Genomic DNA, 16,253 nt, shown 5'->3' with positions numbered 1-16,253 from the left:
CTCTTCAGCTGCCTTCCCCAGTCTCGCCACCAGGTGGCGCCCAGGCTGAGCCTGGCGCTCTGACGGATGGTCGTGTGTGTTTGTCCCTCCCAGGTCCGTATTTCGAGGAGCCTCTGCAGTGGAAGGTCACGGAGGACTGCCAAGTGCTGCTGACCTGCAAGGCAAATCCCCGCCCCCGCCTCCAGCCCTGCCCCCAGACCAATGGTGCCAGACCTGTGGCTGTTCCCAAGCCCCTTGCCCATCTTGCCCCACTCCTGGAAACACCATGCCCTGCGCTAGTCTGATCCCCAGCAGAGGAAGTAGCCCTAAGAATTTTGTATTTAACCAGAAAACAAAATCCCAAGGAGCCGAGTTAGAGTGAGTTAGTGGGCGGGTGTTAGGTCAGCCTTGAGCTAGATCTGCCAGCTGCTCTGGGAGGGGTTTGGGGGGGTCAGGGGTCTGAGGGTGGATTCTGAGTGTCAGTCTTGCCAGACCCTGTGGTCAGCGCTTCAGGGCATTCTTTTATCTCAACTGCCTCACAGTCATCTGTGAGAGAGGCGTTATGATTCCACTTTACCCATGAGAAAATAAGCAGAGGAATAGCTCAAGACCACACAGTAAGAGAGAGCCTTGAGCTGGGGGAGTCAGAGGGTGTCTGACTCCAAAACATTTGCTCCTTCTCAGCACCCTGCAGCCTTTTAGGTACAGGGGGAGGGCACACCCCATGAAGCGTAGCCATTCAACCAATGCAGAGCACCTACTCTGCGTTAGACATTCTGCAAGCACTGGGCGTACAAAGATGAAACAGTGGTCTCCTTAGGCCTCTAGGATCCCACGGTCCAAAGCAAGATCATGGGAGAACAGCATGCCTCCTGCTGTGATGGAGGGGTGCAAGAAATTGATTACTCATGATAAGGGGCACTCTAGGGTACAGCAAGGAAGGCTTCCTGGAGGAGGTGACATAGGCATTTACAGGAAAAATGGAATAGGAAAAGGATTGAGAAGCAGAGGAAACATCATTAGCGAAAGTCCAGTGTCTAGAAGCCATCAGAAGAGACAGAGAGAAGTGGGGTGGGGGGGAAATGTGGGGGGTCACATTTATAACAAAAGTTCTGACAAACTAAGTCTTCACTTAAAAGCCAAAGCCTGAAGGGGTCTCTTGACTCGGCACCTTCCTTAGGTGACCAACACCAAGAAAGAAACCCGCTTCCAGTGGTTCTTCCAGAAGAGAGAGTTCCCAGCTGGCCAGTATGACCCGCAGACAGGAGCAGGGCTTGTCTGCATTGAAGAGGTAAGGGTAGCTCTGACTTCAGGGCTCCGCCTCCAGGCAGTGCCCGGAGCACAGGGCGGGGAGTCAGGAGAGGGCAAGGCAAGCAGGCACTCAACTCATGCACAGACTTTAGGGGGCGCTAAAATCTCAGTGATCAAGATAAATAATTCATTTCATGCAATCATTTTAAAAATCAAAATGAATGCCAAACAAAGACTATAGAGAAAACAATGCCAAAAGTTTAAAGACAGGCTCAATAATACTGATTTTTCCTTTCATTTGGATTTCACTCCTGGCCCTGCCACTGACTGTGTAGCCTTGGGCTAGTCACTGTCCCTCTCTGACCTCAATTTTCATCTGTAACTCGAGCAAGTCAAAAGGGACGCTCTCTCATATATTCCTTCCTGCCCCTGCAGCCTGAGATGTGGGATAGGAAGGCTGTCTCTATGAAACAGTCTGGGCTAGAGCAGAGCAGGCCTGGAGGTTCCCAGGTTAGGGGTTGAATCAGAGCTGCAGCTGCCGGCCTAAGCCACAGCCACAGCAACACCAGATCCAAGCCAAGTCTGCGACCTACACAGCTCACGGCAACACCGGATCCTTTAACCCACTGAGCAAGGCCAAGGATCAAACACATGTCCTCATGGGTGCTTAAACTGCTGAGCCACGATGGAAACTCCCTGGAGCTCACTTCTCCAACCCACGTCCACCTCATGGCCCTTGGAGGAGTGAGACCTGGTTAAGAGATAAATACAAGCCTTATTCTTAAGCATTCGGTGTTTTTCCGCCCTACCACTGATTTCTGTGGCCTCCCTATGTGCCAAGGACTGCGGTAAATGCAGGATTGCTGACGAGGAAGGAATCGTGGTTTCAGGGTCCCGTCCCAAATCCCAGCCAAGATGATGCCAATTTGGCCTTTGTCATCACCGTGCAAACTCCTGGCACAGGGCTTGGCCTCAAGTAGGTGCTTAATAGCTACAGAGTCTTGTCATAATTATCTGGCGATTGGTGCACAACTTTCTGGCTTTTGAAGTGTCCTCTCCCTCGATCCCCACAACGACCGCAGATAGTGCCTAAGCCAGGGCCAGGGCTGTGCCCCCAGAGGCCCAGAGGGTTTAAATACCAAGCTTCAAGGCTAGAGAATCGGTCCAGAAATCTCTCCAGTCGCCCTCCCCAGGGTTTGGCTGGAACTTTGGAGCCTTCACTGAGGGTGGGGGGAAGGGACATAGGACAGGACTCTTGGGGTTTTCAGCCTTCGATCCCCATATTAAGAGATGCCTCTGCCTTGGATCCTGCTCAAAGCACCCTATGTAGAGATGGTCAGGGTGGGAAGGGTGTTTTGAGGGGACAGGGAGGCAGAATATCACCCCCACCCCAGGCCCCAAAGGAGATGCTGTATCATGAGAGGGCACCGTTGACCTCTGACCGTGCTCTCAAAGCACAGCCCAGCTTTGCTGAGTGTGGATTGAGGCTTTACTTGGGGTTGACAAGCATGTGCTAAGAAGGATCCCCTTGTCCTGAGCAGAAAAAAGCACCTTCCTTCTGAGAGGGCAGAAAGGTCCTTCCATCTGGGGGCCACAGGGAGCAGAGCAGCTCAGGGGGAGGGTGTGCTCCGCTCAACGCAGCTCTGCAAGGGGGGCTCACTCTGCTCTACTCAAAGCAGCTCCCTGAAAATCCACCTGCGGTTTCCAGCCGCAGACTCCCCTTCCTGCCCCCAGGCCCAGATAAGCCATGAGCTTGGGATCAAAGGCTCTGGAGGAGAAAGGAGCCTTACACATCACCCATTGCACGTGGGTAAACTGAGGCCCAGGGAAGAGAAGCCTCTTGCTTGAGGTCACACACAGAGTTGGGACAGGCCTGGAGCCCAGGCCTCCCGAACTGCTGCCCATCGCTCCTTCTGGAACCCAGGCCAGAAACACCTTCTCTCGTCCTTCTTTCCAGCTGTCCAAGGAGGACAAGGGCGTCTACAGAGCGGAGGTTTCTGACGATCGGGGGGAGGACGACACCATCCTGGACCTCACAGGTGAAGGTAGGAGCCATGAGGTTACAGACGGGCTGAAAGGGCCTCACTGTGACCCATGGGGTAAACGTATGGGATCCATGTCCCCTGGGGCAGCTGAGGCTCAGGGGGGTTAAGTGACCTGCCCACGGCTACACAGCTGGCCAGTGGCCAGGGTCTGGCCAGTGTGATGCTGATGCCCATGTTTTCTGCACTATCCCACAACAAACCCAGGCTACTCAACCCAGAGCCTGAGTTCTCTGCTCTGCCCCACCGTGGGGCCCAGACCCCTCACAGGGCTGGTTAGCTCAGCCTGCAGGAAAATCGTCAGGTTGACCCATCCATCCTCCATCCGTGTCGCCCCAGCCCCACCCCCACCCCCAGGGCTGCATCAGTCGAACGCGCCCCAGATCCCCTCCCCGCCCCCAAGCCTGCATCCTGGGAGCTGTTCATAAGCTCCACCAGCCTTGTCCAAGGACGTGCCCCCACCCCTGTCCCAAGCATCTGTGGGGAGCCCGCCATCTGCTGACCCTTCCCTCTGTCTCCCTTCAGCCCTGGACGACATCTTCACTGAGCTGGGCAGGATTGGTGGTAAGCAAGCCCCCTCTTTGCCCAGCCCTGCCCCAATACCACATAGCCTCCTGGGGTTGGGGGGGGGCAGGGCTCCAGCCATCCTTGGCTGCCAGGGGTGTGGGTTTAGTTTCCAACCTCAAAGACTGGGGGAGAGGGAGACGTTCCTGCCTCCTCACCACACTGCATTCCCCCAGCACCACCACACCCCAGGGCAGGAGTGAGCTGACTGCCCCCCAGATGTGCTGCCAAAGGGCCTTGGGGATGACTCACCCTTCTTCTCTTCCTCCCCAGCCCTCTCTGCGACCCCACTGAAAATCCAAGGGACAGAAGAAGGGATCCGGATCTTCAGCAGGGTCAAGTACTACAATGTGAAGTACATGAAAACCACCTGGTTCCACAAGTAGGTTGGCCTTGCCCTGGAGCCCTCGCCCAGCACCTGCTGCAAAGCCCAGTCCCAGGGGCTTGGCAGAGACAGGGTCTCCCACTGGTAGTGCTGTCCACAGAGGGAGTCAGGGACAGGGAACAGTGGTGAGGCACTGAGGGGGGCTCCCTAGGGAAAGTGGTGCTAAGATTGTTTTCCCAGAATATCCATGGTCACAGAAGGATCATTGTCTTAAAGCGGCACCTGGGAACTGGGGGAGAGAAGGATGCAGGAACAAGGAAGAACCATATGGTCAAATGAGTCATGGTATCCTTGTGGGTGTTTGCAGCTGTAGCAAACTCAGGCAGCCAGGCTGAGGGGAGAGGTACAGGCAGAGGGACCCGTGGGGCTGACAATTAACTGAGGGCCAGGGTTGAAAGCAGGCTCAGGTATCAGAGACTCAGCCAGAAGCTAGGTGACCCCAGAGAGTCTGAGAACAGAATTTTCCCAGTGCTTCTTATTTGCATGCCTCTGCCTTGTGGGGCAGACATGACTGCACCCATTCTCTGGAGAAGGCCAGACTGACTTAGTCAAATTTGTCAAGCAAGTGAGCCCAATGCCATGTTGAATTTCAGAGCAATGAAGCTCCTTCTCTAGAGTTTTTGAGTCCCCGTGACTCAACCCAGAGGTGTCACTTCTGAAGCACAACACTGGGGTTGTGGGCCAGGTGTCTCCAGGAATGAAATTTAAGTAAAGAAGGAAAAAAGTTGAAATAATTTCTAAGAGTTAAGGGAGAACACTTGTGGGAAGAAATCCTGGGAGGTTTTAGGATGAGGTTAGAAAGTGACTCTCATAGGTGAGGTGGAGAGAGGTGGCCACTGACCCTGAAGTACCATTTCCTAATGTAGGACATGTCACAAATACAGATTCAGCACGGGCACAAGGTTTGATGAATGAATGAATGACGGATGAGTGGGTATTTATCGAGTGTCTCAGGGATGGTCACCACTTTCAGCCTACACATCTGGAAATAAAACCCCAGAAGAGGAGTTTGGGGCCAGGGTGCCTATAGATGCGCAGACAGCCAGCCTGTCCCAGGCTGAGCTGTGTTAACCATTTCTTTGCCCTCACGTTCAGAGAGAAACGCCTGGAGAGCGGTGACCGGGTGAGGGCTGGCACCACCCTGGATGAGATCTGGCTCCACATCCTGGACCCCAAAGACTCTGACAAGGGCAAATACACCTTAGAGATAGCAGCCGGGAAGGAAGTCCGGCAGCTCTCAACTGATCTCTCAGGGCAAGGTGAGTTTTCCATCTGTCTGACCTCAATGGACCCTGTTTAGAAAACCCCATGGTCTTTTAGGGAGACTCCCATCTCCCCACCCAATCCTGGCACTGCCCCAAGAGAATGCTGGAACGGAGAGACTGGAGGAACAGTCAGTACTGGGCCCTGAACCTGCAGCTTGCCGGGGTGGGGGGATGAGGAGGGGGCAGATGCCCTGACACCCCTTTTCCCCTTCTTCTCGCAGCCTTTGAGGATGCCATGGCTGAGCACCAGAGACTGAAGTAAGTTCCCTTGGCATTTCCCAGTGTGATCAAGGCCCCTGGGGCACCTGAGCATAGAACCGCTTACTGGGAGGCCAGCCCCCTCCACCTTTCCCCTGCCCCCCCAACCCCCACCTGGGCAGGACTGTCCTTTAACAAGTGGAACCACGACCCTTTTTCCCATTTCTGTTTTTCAGAGCCTTGGCCATCATCGAGAAGAGTAAGTCCAGCCATATTTCAGTCATTTCCATTGCTGCGTTTGGGGCAGCTTCCTAGCCGCTCATGCCTCGGGGCAGCTGGAGTCCCAGTTCCCTTTGGGGGTGTGTGTGGCTCTGAGCTGTCACAGAGCTGCCAGGAGACCTAGGCAGCGGCAGCACGAGGACAGGTGGATAAGGAGTCCACAGGTACCTGAGATCATGGATATGGATGCGCCTGGTGTGAGCCTGGTGCCGAGTGGGCACACAAGCAGTGGCGGTGGAACTCCAAGGCAGGGAACAGATGGGACCAAGGCTGGGCTGGCCTCTCAGCATGAGGCCTTGGAGGGATCTACTTTAAAGTTGAAGTTGATTCTGGCTGTTAGGGTCCTAGGGCCTCATCTAATCCTGGATACAGCCTCTGAGCTGCCCAGGGCCACCACCAAGTCCATGTACTGGACTTCACCGGATCTCCCTCAGCCAGATCTAAAGCCAAGAGGCTGGCTTTCTGGTCTTACTGGCCCAGCGGGTCAAGGTAGGACTTTCCATGATGGAAAAACTCCGGGCAACAGAGCAAAGCAGCCCCGGACAACCTGACAACAGGGCAGGAAACTGACTATTTGGAGCCATTTGTAGGAGGAAGGACTCGCCCTCCCTGTGTCCCAAAGCGTCCTTGCTTGGCAGGAAGTGCAGGCTGTTCATAGCTGAAATCTGGAAGGTGGCAATCTGGGATTTAAGGACACTGAGGAGCCCTGGCAGTGGTGGGGGAGGGGCACCTCTGCAGCCCAGAGACCCAACTCAGCCCATCACACCGCTGTCCAATCACGTGCCCTCCCACCCCGGAATGCCTGGACAGGACATCCCCTCCAGAACCCTAGGAGTGGAGAACTGAACTCCCCAACCGTCGCTGCTGGGGTTTGTGGAGTCAAGAGTCCACTGGGGAAGTGGACCATTGCACCCTGCCATGACCGGCCTGGGGAACATTCCCGCCCACAATGGTGTCCACCTCTGAGGCCACCCTCTCCCCCCACTCAACCCCTGCTCCCCTCCATCCCCTGCACAGACACCAGCCACTGTGGGCTCTTTGCACGTCCGATTGCGGTCTAAAGTCCATCCCCACAGCCTCGGTTGCCACATAAGGAGTTTGGTGGGTTTCTACTCAGTGATTTACAACCACATTTTCTTCCTGCCCAACCACCATGGCCGCCAGGTCCCCCCTCGACCAGAGTTCATGTCCCAAGAGCTTCCTTCCAGTGCACTCCTCCGCTGGTTCACCACAGCCACGTGTGCATTTTGCCCAGTCAGGCTCAGAGCCATCAGTTCAAGCTTCTTCACCTTCTCACCCAGCTCTCGAGGGGAGGGGCAGCTCACCATCCCCTCCAGGTACCACCAATCATGACGATACCTTCAGCTCAGTGACAGAAATACATTATGTCCCCGAGCTGCGGTTTGTGAAAACGAGGAAATACATAATACAAGTTTAAAGAGGCCCACCCCACATGATGAAAGTAGGTAAAGGAACTCAGAGAGTTCCCGTCGTGGCTCAGCGGTAACAAACCTGACTGGTATCCATGAGGACGTGGGTTTGGTCCCTGGCCTCGCTCAGTGGGTTGAGGATCCTGCATTGCTATGGCTGTGGTGTAGGCCAGCAGCTGTAACTCCGATTCGACCCCTAGCCTGGGAACCTCCATATACCCTATGCATGGCCCTTAAAAAAAAAAAAAAAAAAAAGGCAAATAAATAAATAAACCTCAACCCCCCATGGAACCTGCTTCTGGGAAGCAGCCAGCGGGAAAACATTCATCCCCAGGGGTCTTGTTTCTCCCTTCCAGATCGTGCCAAAGTGGTGAGGGGCCTGCCGGACGTGGCCACAATCATGGAAGATAAGGTACTGACCATCCCCAGCCCCCAGCCAGCGTTCACACCCTGACTTCCCTCCTCCATCCATCAAAGAGCATGAAACAGCAAAGCACTGAGTTGGAGTGCACCTTGTGGGTCAGCAAGTTAAGAACCCAACCTTGTCTCTGTGCAGATTCAGGTACCAGCCCTGGCCTCGCTCAGTGGGTTGAGTGTGGCATTGCCACAAGCTGTGGCGTAGGTCACAGATGCAGCTCAGATCTGGTGTGGCCGTGGCGATGGGATAGGCCTCAGCTACAGCTCTTTTGACTCCCTAGCCATAGTTCTCTATGTTGCAGGTACAACTGTGGGAAAAAAAAAAAAAAAAAAGGATTGTGGATTCCAGAGCCAAACAGGCCAGATCCCACCACAGTCTGGTCAAGTGACTACACCTCACTGGTCCCAGGTGGTAGAAAGGGAAGACACTGAGGCTGGTGTCAGGCCCACGGGGGACTCGCCCCAGCTCTACCCTATCTCTCCAGGTTCCACAGGATTTAGCTCCACAGGAGCACGACTAAATGATTCATAAAAGCTCTTTCAGGATGGAGTTCTCATCGTGGCTCAGTGGTTCACGAATCCGACTAGGAACCATGAAGTTGCAGGTTCGATCCCTGGCCTCACTCAGTGGGTTAAGGATCTGGCGCTGCCGTGAGCTGTGGTGTAGGTTGCAGACACGATGCGGATCTGGCGTTGCTGTGGCTCTGGTATAGGCTGGCAGCTATAGCTCCGATGAGACCCCTAGCCTGGGAACCTTCATATGCCATGGGAGTGGCCCTAGAAAAGGCAAAAGAAAGAAAGAAAAGCTCTTTCAGGACTGAAATTATGAAGCCTAATATTCTAGGAAGTGATAGCTCACATTTTTATGTTGCTTACTTTGTCCCTGGCACGATTCCATTATTTAACCGTCAAGGCAGCCATATGAAAGCATGTGCTATCACTTGTCATGCTTCTTGGCTGAGGTAACAGACTCAGACAGATTAAGGGACTTACCTAAGGTCACACAGCTTAAAGGAGCAGAGCTGAGATTCACACACAGGCAGCCCAGCTCCAGACTCTGAGTATTTGACCATTACACTAGAGTGCTCTGAGCTGAGCTGGTTCAAGAATTTTCAAACTTGGAGTTCCCATCGTGGCTCAGCGGAAATGCATCTGACTAGAATCCATGAAGACGCAGGTTCAATCCCTGGCCTTGCTCAGTGGGTTAAGGATCTGGCATTGAAGTGAGCTGAGGTGTATGTCCAAGACACAGCTCAGATCTAGTGTTGCTGTGGCTGTGGCATAGGCCAGCAGCTGCAGCTCTGATTCAACCCATAGACTGGGAACTTCCATATACCACAGGTGTGGCCCTAAAAAGACCAAAAAAAAAAATTTCAAACTCAGTTCATAAATCTTTATGTTAAAGCAACATAGCCTTATTTGCATGGTAAAAATCATGGTGAAATATGCAACAAAAAAAGTAATAATGGGAGTTCTCGTGATGGCTCAGCGGTAACGAATCCAACTAGTATCCATGAGGACTCAGGTTTGACCCCTGAGTCCTCAGTGGGTTAAGGATCTGGCACTGCTGTGGCTGTGGTGTAGGTCAGCGGCTACCATTCCGATGGGACCCCTACCCCGGGGACCTCCACATGCCTGAGTGCAGCCCTAAAAGACAAAAAGACAAAAAAAAAAAAAAAAAAAAAAAAAAGCAATAACAGTTCAGGCCCTTCTGGGGTAGGTAATTGCTAGAGTAATAATTGTCTGGGTTCCCTTTGTGGCCCAGCAGAAGTGAACCTGACGAGTATCCATGAGGATTCGGGTTTGATCCCTGGCCTCGCTCAGCGGGTTAAGGATGCGGCATTGCCGTGAGCTGTGGTGAAGGTCGCAGATGCAGCTCGGATCTGGCGTTGCTGTGGCTGTGGGGAAAGCCGGCAGCTATAGCTCTGATTCAGCCCTTAGCCTGAGAACATCCATGTTCCACGGGTGTGGCCCTAAAAAAAAGAAATTACAGTAATTGTCCAAAATTACTAGTGTTTCCATTGACTTGAGGATGGAGAGTGTGGAGTTGAAGTAAAATGTTGTTACTTTATGAGTGACCATAAAACACACAGGATAAATGTATCACAAGGAGCAACTTGCCCTGGGAGCTCCCTGGGAGAGTGAAGGTGAATGTCAAGGGTCATTGCGAGGGGAGAGACAGAACGTGCCCTTCCTGTCCTTTCACACAGACCCTGTGCTTGACCTGCGTTGTCTCAGGAGACCCTGCCCCTGAAATCTCTTGGCTGAAGAATGACCAGCCCGTCACCTTCCTTGACCGCTACCACATGGAGGTGAGGGGGTCGGAGGTGACCATCACCATCGAGAGGGTCAACAGTGAGGACAGCGGGCGCTATGGCGTCTTCGTCAAGAACAAGTATGGCTCCGAGACGGGCCAGGTCACCATCAGCGTGTTCAAGCACGGGGAGGAGGACAAGGTGCTGAAGATGTGACAGATGTTCAGGCAGAGCCTGAGGTCTGGTCTGCATGCATGAGTAGGGTCAACCAGAGGGTCCCAGCCTGGCACAGGCCATGGAGGGGGCGCAGAGGGAGAGGGGACAGGGTGGAACCTGGGACATGGGTCACACCGCAGTGGAGAAGCGAAGACCCAGCTGGGGTCCTGGGAGGCCTCCAGGACAGTGGGGTCAGTGATGGCTTTGGAATGGGAGACCTGCCGTTTCAAATCTAAGCTCTCCCTGAGCCTCGCTTTTCTCATCTATCAAATGGGAATGCTTCTACTCCTAAGGATTGTTTATGAAAACCCTTTAAAACCATATACCAGGGATTCTCAACAAGAGACAGTGTCTTCCCCAGGGGACATTTGGCAGTGCCCAAATTTTTGGCTGTCACAACTGGAGGTGTCCACCGGCGTCTAGAAGGTAGAGGCTGGGGATACTGTTAAATGGGACAGCTCCCCACCACCTAGAGCTCAACCCCAGATGACACCAATGCCGAGGCTGACGAGTCCTGCCAGAAACGGATGTAACACACCATCCCTCTGTAAGGATGCTGTATTTTCAACTCATTTCAGTTCAACAAACATTCGTTTGATGTCTAGCGCATCCCAGCCTGGGGATGGTATTGGGAGCACAAAGATGCATAATACGTAGGTCCCACCCTGGAGGAGGCTTCAGCCCAGGAGGAGAGACAGACGTGGGTACAAATGACACCAGGACACGTCAGATGATAAGGATTATAAAACAGGTCCAAATAAAGGTCCTCTGGTGGTGAGAGGAGAGAGGCAGGTGTTTGTCCCAACTGGGGAGAGTGAGCTTTAAAACGTCTCATGGCACTAGCGGAGTCGGTTGTTGGACCCTGAAACATGGGTCCAGTTTGGTGAGGGTCTTGGGAGGAGATGTCCGGGGTAGGGGATGGGGAGAACGAAAGTGAGGAGGTGGGGTGACGCCGCCCAGTGGCCTCGGATGCCAAGCGGGGGAGTTGGATGACCTTCAGGACTTCTTCCAGCTGCCCGCTCTGCCTGGCAGGACAGATACGGGTTGGCCTTGCTTGCTGGACCTCAGGACAGAGCTGGGCGTTTCATCACTCTCTGGTTTCCTTTTTTTTTCAAAGAATATTTAGAGGGGGTGGGGTTTTTAAAGTTTGTTGTAAAGTGTTGGAAAATCTTGAAAATTATAAAGGAGAAAATAAAACTCATCTCTGCTCCCAACACCAGCACATAACCCCCACCTCTGATTTCTGAAATGATTTCTGAATTTAATGACACAATGAATCCCTCCTACATCCACCACCTACATGGCATTAGGGCGTGATGGCAATTTATACCCCCAGCGGCTTGTATTCCAGGCTACATGTGCAGTCAAGGCAGGTGTTCAATGAGGGGGGTTGGGGCAGGGAGCCAGGGACCCCACTATGGCCTGGCTGGGAATGAGGATGGGGGATCATGCAGGTCGAGGAGGTAGGCACACCTGGGCTTGAAGCCATGCACACACTGAGTGATCTTGGGCATTTTTTTCCTTTCTCTGGGCCTTGACTTCCCATCTATAAAACAAGAAGGCTCAAAGACCGTTTTTGAGGCCCCTTTCAGCTGAGATTTTTATGAATTCCCAGAATTAGATTCTCCTTTGCTGGAGTTCCTGTTGTGGCTCAGCGAGTTAAGAACACAATCTAGGGAGTTCCTGTTGTGGGTCAGCAGTAAGAACCTGATTAATATCCATGAAGACACGGGTTTGATCCCTGGCCCCGATGAGTGGGTTCAAGATCCAGCATTGCCACAAGCAGCAGTGTAGGTCGCAGATGTGCTTGGATCTGGTGTTGCTGTGGCTATGGTATAGGCCAGCAGCTGCAGCTCCGATTGGATCCCTGGTCTAGGAATTATGCCTTAGGTAAGGCCCTACAAAGAAAAAAAAAAAAGGAATCTCCTTTGCTTTTCTCTCCTTAAGACGATGTGATGAGAAAAGTTCCATCCCCCACCCCACCTTCCCACCCTCACACGTGGAATCTCAGAGGAGAGACTTGGCTTCTTTTACGTGTCAATAAAAAATATATTTCAAAGAAATCAGGGAACACAGTATTCATGTACTTTACCCTCAAAACCATAGCAGACTTGAAGTTCCCATCGTGGCACAGCGGAAACAAATCCGACTAGGAACCATGAGATTGTGGGTTCGCTCCCTGGCCTTGCTCAGTGGGTTAAGGATCCAGCATTGCTATGAGCTGTGGTATAGGTTGCAGACACGGCTCAGATCTGGTGTTGCTGTGGCTGTGGCATACGCCAGCAGCTGTAGCTCTGTTTGGACCCCTAGCCTGGGAACCTCCATATGCAGCAGATGTGGCCCTAAAAAGCACACACACAAGAAAAAACCATAGCTGCCTTACCTATACTCAGATATGTAGTTCACTTCCACACCTAGCATCTAGCATCTCTTCTCCTTCACGTGATCATCACCCCAACACGAGAAGGCAGGCAGAGGTTGTATGATGACAATAAACCATGTAGGCGCAGCACTTACAAGGTTATGAAGCAGTCTTATAGCTCAGTGCTCAGCAGATCAAATGCAGCAGCACCCCTGGCCCCATTTTTACAGGTGTGACAGTTGAGAACCCAAGCTTTAAGTGGCAGTCAGGACAGGAACAAAAGTCCCCCAATCCTGGTTCTGAGGATGATCTGCTCGGCCACAGTGCACAGGGGTACCCGGAGTCCAGATTCCAGAGGTGAACTATGCCTAATTTCTCAATAAACCCTTGAGAATCACCGAAGGGAGTGAGCAAATCAGTGTGTGGGTAGGTAAATGGAGGTGGCTTCTTGGTCCCACTGTCCAGAAGGGCAAAATTTTCTTCCTGGGGTAGGGGAGGTGTCAGGAGGGGAGAATGGTACACCGCAATTGTCAGGAGTTCTTCTTGAGGCATATGGATCCTGCCTGTTGGGCCCCATGGAGCATGGTGTGAGCGCCCCCTGTTGGTGGAGTTGGGGCTTGCACTCTAAGAAGAAGTTCAGAAACATCATGGGACTGGAAGTGCTGTGAGCTTCTTGGTTTGGTGACAAATCAGTTTGGGAAAGGGAGCTGGTCCCTGCTGTGCTGCATATATCCAGTCTCCGTGGTTAGAGTCCCCAGAGCAGCATCTTGGAGCATCCCTGCTGAAGACTGGGATCCCCACTTCCTCACCTTCTCTGCTTTCTTTTCCCTTGCTCCCACCTCCCAGAGCTCATCGGAGTCAATATGGACAGGGCGGGTCAAGGGTAGGGCAGTGGGATGAAGGTCCCTGAGACCTTTCGTTATTCTCTCAGCTCTTCCACTTAATCCCAGTGAAACCTCATGGACTACTCAAGTTGGAGAAAGTGGTTATTGTGACATAATAAATGTAAGTAAATATTTGGTCTTTGTTCTTGGATTCCTGACACACAGCTCCCACAGCCTCTAGAGTGGTAAGAGCGTCTTTTGTATGCTAATGAGATGGCTGGTGTGGGGGCCCTTAGATACCTTCAGGATAGGGCTGGTCACCAGAATGACCCAGGCATGATTAGAGGGTTGGAACTTTCAGCCCCTTACCCACCTCCACGCCAATCACCACCCCCCTACCCCTGGAGAGGGGAGAGGGGCTAGAGATTGAGTTAACACCAATGGCCAATGATTTAATTTCAGGATGGAGAAAAACAGGATACTGGCCCTAGATGTTCAGGTGCATATGAAAGGAAGGATTTCAATAAGCCCAGACCCATACATAGAAAAGAGGTAAACACTTTTTTGTTGTTGTTGTTGGCCACATGTGGAATTTCTCCGTCCAAGGATCAAACCCATGCCACAGCAGCCACTGCCATGACAATGCTGGATTCTTAACCCATTGTGCCACAAGGGAACTCTGAAAGTCCTCAACTTTTTTATGTGTCTCATTAACTTGAGATGTCTCATTTTCTTTTTCTTTTTTTTTTTTTTTTTTTGTCTTTTTGACTTTTCTAGGGCTGCTCCTGCGGCACATGGAGATTCCCAGGCTAGGGGTCGAATCAGAGCTACAGCTGCTGGCGTATGCCACAGCCACAGCAACACCAGATCTGAGCCGTGTCTGCAACCTACACCACAGCTCACGGCAATTCTGGATTCTTAACCCACTCAGCAAGGCCAGGGATCTAACCCACAACCTCATGGTTCCTAGTCGGATTCGTTAACCACTGTGCCACAATGGGAACTCCCCACAATTCTCAATTTTTATGTCCACTTTCGATCCTCAGAAAGTCCACAGAATAAAACAAAATTCTCAATTTTTAGGCTGTGCTTTCTTCTTTTCAGTCAGCAGTGCCTAAGTACTGAAGCGTCCACTAAAAAATCCCAAACAAGGGCGTTCGCTGGTAGCGTAGTGATTAGGGCTCAGTGCTTTCACGGCGGCGGCCCAAGTTCAATCCCTGGTCTGGGAACTGAGATCTCACATCAAGCCACTGCTTGCTGCAGCCAAAAAGGAAGGAAGGAAGGAAAAAAAGAAAGGAAGGAAGGAAGGAAAAAAAGAAAGGAAGGAAGGAAGGAAGGAAGGAAGGAAAGAGAAAAGAAAGAAAGGAAGAAAGAAAGAAAGAAAGAAAGAAAGAAAGAAAGAAAGAAAGAAAGAAAGAAAAGAAAAGAAAAAGAAAGGGAGAAAGAAAACACCTTAACAACGAGATTTGGAAGCTTCTGGGTTTGTGGACATCTCGAGGTGCCAGGAGGGTGCTGAGAGGATGCGCCACATTCTCCCACTCCTCACCCCACTCACTTCTGCATCTGGTTTTTCATTTGTATCCTTTAAAACAAACCAGAAACTGGAAGTAAAATGTTTCCCTGCGTTTTGCGAGCCTTTCCAGCAAATTACGGAATCTGAAGAGGAAGTCATGGGAGCCCTCAGTTCACAGCCAGTCGGTCAGAGACACAGGGGGCAAGCCCGGCACTCGAGACTGGTGTCCAAGGTGAGGGCAGCCTTGTGGGACTGAGCCCTTAGCTGTGGAATCTGGCTCTACCTCTGGGTGGTTAGTGTCAGGTTAAATTGAATTGCAGGACATGCCCTTGGCATCTGGGGATTGGAAGTACTGGGTGCTGGTGTTGAAAACACCCACACATCTGGTGTCAGGAGTTTTGGAGCCAAAGCAGCTCGAGGTGACTCAACCCCCTCCGCTCAGGTCTTCTCTGTCTTCATCTACTTTGCATTTCCTAAGCCGGGGCGGGGCAGGGGGCGGGGGGTCGGGTAGGAATGGCAGGGCACACCATTATCCAATGACGCCAGGCTCCCCAGCTTCACCCCAGTCGCACTGCAGCCTGAACCACTGGCCTTGACCTTCTTCTCTCCTTGACCTGTTCCTGATGGCCTCTTGCCCCCATCTGGGCTCCTTCCAGCATACCGCTTTCTGAACCACTCTTATGTTTCCGTAGCTACAATTGCCACTTGCTCCTTGTGCTATTCTTTTGCAGACTCATCCTGGGAAGCATCTCATCTGGTCCAGCCTGATCCTTGGTACCTTGTCTTTTATCTGGTGCAGCTCCTCCAGAAACACATGGTCCTAGCTTTCTCTGGGAACCCTCCGTGGATCTCATGGCCTGCACGACTTCTGGGAGGGCAGGCTGAAAAAAATGCCAACCAGCCAGTGGGTTCTGCCATTTATCACACCGCAGGCCACCTCCCCCACACCCGCTCTGCAGCCTTTCACACATCAACCCCGGGTGCAATCCTTGGCCTAAAGCACTGCAAGCTGTAAACAGGAAGAGCATCCGAATGGAGAACCCTGGTGGGAAAGAATGGGCCTGTGGAATAATTAACCTTCACCCACTCGGCCTCAGCCACCGCTCATCAGATGCTCTCAATACCTAAAAACTTCCAAATCACTTCAAGCAATTTGGGTGACATTTTCACGCCAAAAATAGTTTCAGAAGCAACACTCCCCAGATGTCTCTAGCTAGAGGAAGCCAGCTCCCTTTATCTGCAGCATTTGAGAAAAGTTTCAATTCTGAGGCAG

General features: G+C 52.2%; 1 protein-coding gene and 1 long non-coding RNA gene across 3 annotated transcripts in view; one reads left to right on the top strand and one right to left on the bottom strand.

Moving 5' to 3' along the window:
- Positions 1-11,495, top strand: part of MYOM3 (myomesin 3) — a 54,680-nt gene extending 43,185 nt beyond the window's left edge. Inside the window, exons 28-37 of one of the 2 annotated variants that reach the window (XM_021095534.2) lie at positions 94-161; positions 1,160-1,270; positions 3,188-3,269; positions 3,798-3,836; positions 4,110-4,218; positions 5,317-5,480; positions 5,708-5,744; positions 5,921-5,943; positions 7,750-7,805; positions 10,021-11,495. In XM_021095534.2, the coding sequence (XP_020951193.2) occupies positions 94-161; positions 1,160-1,270; positions 3,188-3,269; positions 3,798-3,836; positions 4,110-4,218; positions 5,317-5,480; positions 5,708-5,744; positions 5,921-5,943; positions 7,750-7,805; positions 10,021-10,281 (950 nt within the window). In that variant the 3' untranslated portion in view covers positions 10,282-11,495. Of the gene's footprint in view, positions 1-93; positions 162-1,159; positions 1,271-3,187; positions 3,276-3,797; positions 3,837-4,109; positions 4,219-5,316; positions 5,481-5,707; positions 5,745-5,920; positions 5,944-7,749; positions 7,806-10,020 lie in introns of both variants that reach the window. The other variant, XM_021095533.2, reaches the window with a different exon arrangement.
- Positions 1-16,253, bottom strand: part of LOC146402604 (uncharacterized) — a 35,163-nt gene that overhangs the window by 1,429 nt on the left and 17,481 nt on the right. The window contains exon 2 of the long non-coding RNA XR_014805126.1: positions 7,935-12,179. This is a non-coding gene — a long non-coding RNA (uncharacterized LOC146402604). The remainder of the gene's footprint in view (positions 1-7,934; positions 12,180-16,253) is intronic.

The sequence above is a fragment of the Sus scrofa genome, chromosome 6, assembly GCF_054392235.1.
Source record: "Sus scrofa isolate SSC_HxYL_T2T_F1_AM1 chromosome 6, Sscrofa_HxYL_maternal_Yorkshire_Landrace_v2.0, whole genome shotgun sequence".
Taxonomy (NCBI): Eukaryota; Metazoa; Chordata; class Mammalia; order Artiodactyla; family Suidae; genus Sus; species Sus scrofa.
Note: the sequence above shows the minus strand (reverse complement) of the source record. Positions and strands in the feature narration are given on the sequence as shown.